General features: G+C 35.6%; 1 protein-coding gene across 1 annotated transcript in view; it reads right to left on the bottom strand.

Moving 5' to 3' along the window:
• Nucleotides 1-3,385: 3,385 nt before the first annotated feature.
• Nucleotides 3,386-6,000, bottom strand: part of LOC116177895 (protein dachsous-like) — a gene marked incomplete at its 5' end in the record, with an annotated part of 59,675 nt that continues 57,060 nt past the window's right edge. Inside the window, 4 exon segments of the mRNA XM_031497061.1 lie at nucleotides 3,386-3,781; nucleotides 4,192-4,270; nucleotides 4,315-4,485; nucleotides 4,734-4,931. Coding sequence (XP_031352921.1) covers nucleotides 3,755-3,781; nucleotides 4,192-4,270; nucleotides 4,315-4,485; nucleotides 4,734-4,931 — 475 coding nt within the window.

Here is a 6,000-nt window from a genome sequence, read left to right as displayed (position 1 = left end):
CGGTGTGATTCTGGATTAAGTTTGTTTTTGTTGGGTTTTGGTATTGGGATTATTATAGATTCTGACCACCTCATGGGGAATTTGTTTTGGGTTCTCATAACGTTAAATATCTGTCTCATATGCTCTTTTGCGTTAGCCGGTAAGTTCTTCAACATCGCAATTGGGATGTCGTCCGGTCCAGGTGAGCATTCTTTAGTCCATCAGTGCAGTCTCGACTTTTTTGGAGATGTCTACGTTGATTGGGTCGTATTTGCGCTCCATTGTTATTTATGATGTTGATACATAGGCACTTGGAATAAAGGAAAATCAAACGCCAGTTTCAGAATTTGGTTTTGCGTATGCGCAGTGTCAACTTTTTATTTATGGAAGCATTTAAATGAAATTTGATACATAGGCACTTGGAATCATTGAAATAAAAGACTAATGCCCGTTTGCACCGACAAATTTAAGCGGAGCTTAGCTTAAGCGTCCCTTAAAATCCATGGCAACCATTGTCTCAATAATCGTTGCCATGGATTTTAAGGGACGCTTAAGCTAAGTTCCGCTTAAATTTGTCGGTGCAAACGGGCATAAGGAAGGAAGGTTACATACATAAAACATACGCTTGTTAAGGGTTCTAATTAAGCTTCTAATGGGCTCGTTCATAAGACACAACAGATAGGTACCGCTACGATCGTATCGGAAACAGTTGGGGTCTTATGTCATGATACAGTCTTATGTCACGTTCCTTACTTTGACATATATAGCGGTACTAAAAATGGCCGACTGCTCCGTAAAGAGCGTAAAAGTAGCGACGTAATTATAAGACGTATCGATAACTGTTCCACAATAGTCGTGTCTTATGAACGCGCCCAATTATGACCGACTTTGACAATTAATTGACATTTACGGTAAAGTAAAACCACAGCCGTCTATAATTACAAGCCATGCCGAGAAGTTTGGCAACGTTGTTTAAAAGTCAATCGGTGGACCGATTCAAGTTTTAATGGCGTCTTGTTTCTCTTGAAAAATGGTAGAGGAAAACCTCTCTCCTGTGTTTCGCCTTGATGGTTTTAATACAGAAGAAAGATACTTAGGCAGCTCACAGTTTATGTACCTATTATATTACCTAGGATCCTATTAGGCTACCAATATGGCGGACATTCATACGCGCAGTGGCGTACACACATTTAATATATTTAATTTTTTGGCGGAGAGTACTGAACTTACATACATTTTACTCCAGATAGATTCATCACTTTTTATAAACGAAACCCATCTATCTCACCATTCACTGTCTAAAGGAAATCTGAAAAGTAGATGTATTTAAAAAACATGATACAATAAATATAAGATATGATATTGCGCATGTGGGAGGAGTTATGAATCACGTGTGTGACGTCACGTGGTGAATTTCAAATTAAATATAATTATCTGTCAGTGTAGATTTTGGTGCTTTTTTGGAATTTGTGAATTAGTTTTCAACAAAATGAGGTGTTCCGTGGTTGAATGTACCACAGCTAATGGATCAAAACAGTTTTCAAGCAATCTAATGTTTTTCCGGTTCCCGAATGATCAAAATATTCAAAAGCGTTGGGTGTTAGCTTGTAACCGGCCAGGTCATATTAATGTGAAAACTACCAGAGTATGTTCGAAACATTTTGACGAGTCGTCTTATGAACGAAATTTGCGGTTTTAACTACTGTGCTATAACGCCCGAAATCGTCGACTGTTGAAACCAGACGCCGTACCATTTTTCAATTTGCCACTGGGAAACTCAAAGGATCTGAAAGAGGAATCGGCCCGAACCAGTTGCATTAACAAAAGAAATAGGTCAAAATTAGTTGCGACTCTCCTACAAACCAGGTAAGTTTCTTGTTTTGGTGTATTTGAAATTGGTTTAGAGACGTTTTCAGAAGCAAATCTAACCTAAAGTATTATTAGCTATATTTCAAGGTTTTGTTTAATTATAGGAGTGTTGGTGATGGTAGTAAATTAAAACATCCTTATAAGCGAGTAATATGGACAATTGAAGATATTTCTAAAGCTATTATCATTCATTCAGCTGGTACAAGAGCCTATAGGTTGTTATGGAAAAAAGGATACCCTTTGCCAGCAGTGTCAACGCTTAGAGCATGGTGTAAAAAATTCCATTAATGCCTGGAATATTAAAGAAGGTAGTAAATAATAGTGTTTGACTCCATCTCATATCTCAGTGTTCACGAGATTACTAATTTAATATGTTATGTGTACTTGTTTATTTAATATTTTGTAAATAACTTGAGACTATTCTAATAACAAACATGTCTTTTTTTGTACCTACTCCTTTACACTTCCTGATGTCCGATTTACTTTTTAAATTCTATATTACCAATGTATCTACCAATAAAGAACAATAATTCAATATATTCTCATCTTATCGAATGCGTTTTTGAAACTAGTAAATTATAATTTGTGTACCTACATAATTCAATATTTTATATTAATCATTTCGTTTTTAATATCTACTCCACAATGTTTAGATACTTTAGCATAAGTAGGTATCTTACCATATTATGAAAAACGCCTGCATTTCCTCTTTTTATGGTGCGCTTAATTATAGCTTATAGCATTTTTAAAGCTGGTCTTTAACGATCTCTTAATATTTTTCGGCATATTTTGCGTTTAGGTTTTATAATTTCAACTCTCTTTTTCCCCTAAACCATTATAATTAAGAAATTATAGTATTTGTAGCAGAATTAAGAAAAAAATCCGGCTTTAAATTCAAATTTTATCACCGCGTGACGTCATGCGCGAACTGGACGAATTTGGAACGGCAATCTAGCATATCTTGTTTTATTTATATCATGTTTAAAAATGTTGTTTTACACAGTTTTACATTAGCCTACTCATTTAAACCTATGAAATGTCATTGCTATAACATAAAATAAATTGGCGTTAAAAGTGATTGTAATACTGAGAATATTTCGTTGTATCGGTTTATTTGTATTATATGAAAGATTAAAAGGTTCTTATTTCTTACCGACATACGATATATGGCGGTCTGCCTGTCTGTATTCTGATTTCCGGCTGAACGGATTGGAACCGAATTTGGTCGGTAGGTACACATATTTTTAGATATAAATCTTAAGAGAATTTTTCGAAAGAAAAGCTAAGAGAATTGAATTAGTTGTTGTCATTGCGCGTTTTCTTCCGAGACATGGGGCGAAATGGTGTGCAAATTGTGCATGCAGCGGTTGCTCTCCATCGCGTTAGATCGCCGCGCGTTTTTTCGCTTTTGAATAGAAGTTTTCTGCAATTTTCTGCACAATTTTTGATTTTGACATATAGAGATTATAATTGCACCCACTGAACAAATAACAGCACTTTAGTAAATAATAGAAATGAGAAATAATAAAAAACTCGATTAAATTTTTAAATTACATTTATTTAAAATTAAACAAACATTAAAGTTATATTGAATCACCTTGAGACATTGTAAGAGTAATGGTGGGTTTATAATAATCATTATCATTAGTTCACTAAGCTCAGGATGGTTTCGTTGGTTAGCAACGCGCAATAAACCTCAGTTTCTATTGGCTATTTCGGGTTTTGATAGTGAACTAATGATAATCTTATATAAACCCACCATTAGTCAGTTTTAAATGTCGTAACTCCTGAGACTTGGCATAAACATAAACAATGTAAAAATGTTATTCATTGTGAGACTAAGCCTATTTATATACAAGTTACCTATTTAGAAATAAATGTAGACATATGACGATATAAGGCGTGTTCACTTCTTGGATGCTGGATTTATAAACTGTAGAAAAAATACATATACAATTGTAAAGACGCACACTTGATAACAAATGTTCGAAGTAAAAAGTTGCCATTGATGACGAGGTTTGTTACATGCAGTTGAAAGGTTTGTATGGTAGGCATCGTAATATCCGACTTCTAGGGTACAATAATAATTAATTTATTTGCTTATGTGTTCATACATAGCAGATATGATTTTAGTCATGCCATATTTTCTCATTGGCATCAGTGGCATGATTTTTTTGGTATAAAAAAAATGTCAACCGTCACAGGTCAACTGGATCATATATAATTGAAAAAGTATAAATTGTTGAGGAATCATTATTTTAATCTAGAGACTGTATGTTAATCCATTTCATCATAGACAACTGTTACTTATAAAGTTTTTGTAAGTATGTTTAGAATGCTTACTGTAGTTTTTAAATCTGATTTGTAGTCAAAGTTAGGATTATCTTCAATTCCAATTAAATCTGAATCGCCACTTCCCATACTAAAAATTTCATTAGTAAATACAAATGCTGTATAAAGACAAACCTGTAACGATCCCGATCAATTTCCTGAGCTTTTTCACCATCTCTAAAAACTGGATTCGATCCTTCTGTCGTATTTTTATTTGTTGTGGGTGCTGCCAAACCTATTCTATTCAAACCAGATTCTTGAGAACCGAACTTTGGGCAGGACAGTTTATTCAATCGTTTCAATAAACTAAAACACATAATCGGTTTAAAAAACCGCAACTCTATCTCTATGAAATGTAGTTGACCAACTTACTAACGTCGTCCATTATCATCCTTTGACGTTTTTATTATCGAATATTTCAATTAATTATAAAATGGTTAACTGTATAATTAATTGTAGGTTTATATTGAAGATAAGATTATGCACACCTCGTTTACTTTCATTTTGTGTTAATATCAATTATCAAATGATTGGACTGGACTAAATGTACCTACCTTCTGGTTTTTATGATGAAAGCGATAATCAAAACGATACATAGGGTTCCCAATACAACTGAAACTGCTATTAGCCAAGCCTTATACTTTCCTTCAGAGTCTTCAGGTTGTGTTGGATTATTCGTGTTTAAAAGTTCAATGCCAGCATCCTGTAAAGGCGACTTAATTTTCGCAAAGATCTCAGGATTACTGAGTAACCTGAAATACACAAATTGGACAATTAAAATTTGAAGCATCAGTAGGGATCTTGCTGGTACGTGTTGATCAATAAAAAGTCCTCGTCATATTTTAAAAAACCCAGAGCAAAAGCAGATGTCTAATAGTTTGCTATTTATTAAGCGGCAGAGCAAAGCGATGCAAGCTTTATAGGGGAGTCGATGGTGTTCGTCTGTCCGTGAACACGATAACTGTCAAACGCTTGGACCGATTTGGTTCAAACTTTGCACAGTTGACCTACATGCCACATGTAATAAGCCTATTGAAAATGGCCAATTGGTCAATTCCAATGACCCCGTACGGTCACGCCTCTCTGCCTCGGGCAAACTCTTGAAGCTATTCGGTTCAAACTTTGCACAGTTAACATACAGGGAATTTTTTTAAATGCGAACATAGGAGTTTGCATACAATGTAATTTCCCTATGTTCGATTTAAAAAAAAATTATCAAAGTCCTCGTGTGAGATCGAAGGGACTTCAGCGCATTTTTGTGTGGCAGATCAGTGTTTTATTAGCCAATATTGACTCCACCATCAATAAGATCTTGCCGAAAGCTACCACGTTCACTTTGTCGGTACCATTTTCTCACTTACCGTGCACTCGCAATTCGCGTTTTAAGTTTTGACTCCACCATCAGTAAGATCTCGTCGGGGGTTACCACATTCCCTTTGTCGATACACAGTTCCGACGTCCCGTTCATTCGTAATTCCCATTTTGGTAGTTTTCGCTAAAATCCCGGCATAAAATCGTATTCAACTTTTGGGTACTTCACATAGCTCGACCTTCTATTAGTGACACGAGAAAGAGAGACCGCGATTCGCGCTGTAAGAAACTTTTGGGCGCCCAAAGTCGACTACCCCTCGAAGCGCGCCGCGCAAAAGGTGGTTTATTTCGCCCCTAGGAAACAAGAACAAAATTCCGCCACGCAGGAGTTGTGCGCGTTGACAAGATCTTCCCGACGACACCAATTTGAAAACAATCGGAGAAAAACTGTAGAAGAAGACAGATAAAAACTGAAAAATCTCCAGGTTAGTATAATACGCTCGGGGATGG

This window comes from Photinus pyralis, unplaced genomic scaffold (genome assembly GCF_008802855.1).
Source record: "Photinus pyralis isolate 1611_PpyrPB1 unplaced genomic scaffold, Ppyr1.3 Ppyr1.4_LG8, whole genome shotgun sequence".
In the NCBI taxonomy this organism is placed as follows: domain Eukaryota; kingdom Metazoa; phylum Arthropoda; class Insecta; order Coleoptera; family Lampyridae; genus Photinus; species Photinus pyralis.
This window is presented reverse-complemented; position numbering and strand designations above follow the sequence as displayed.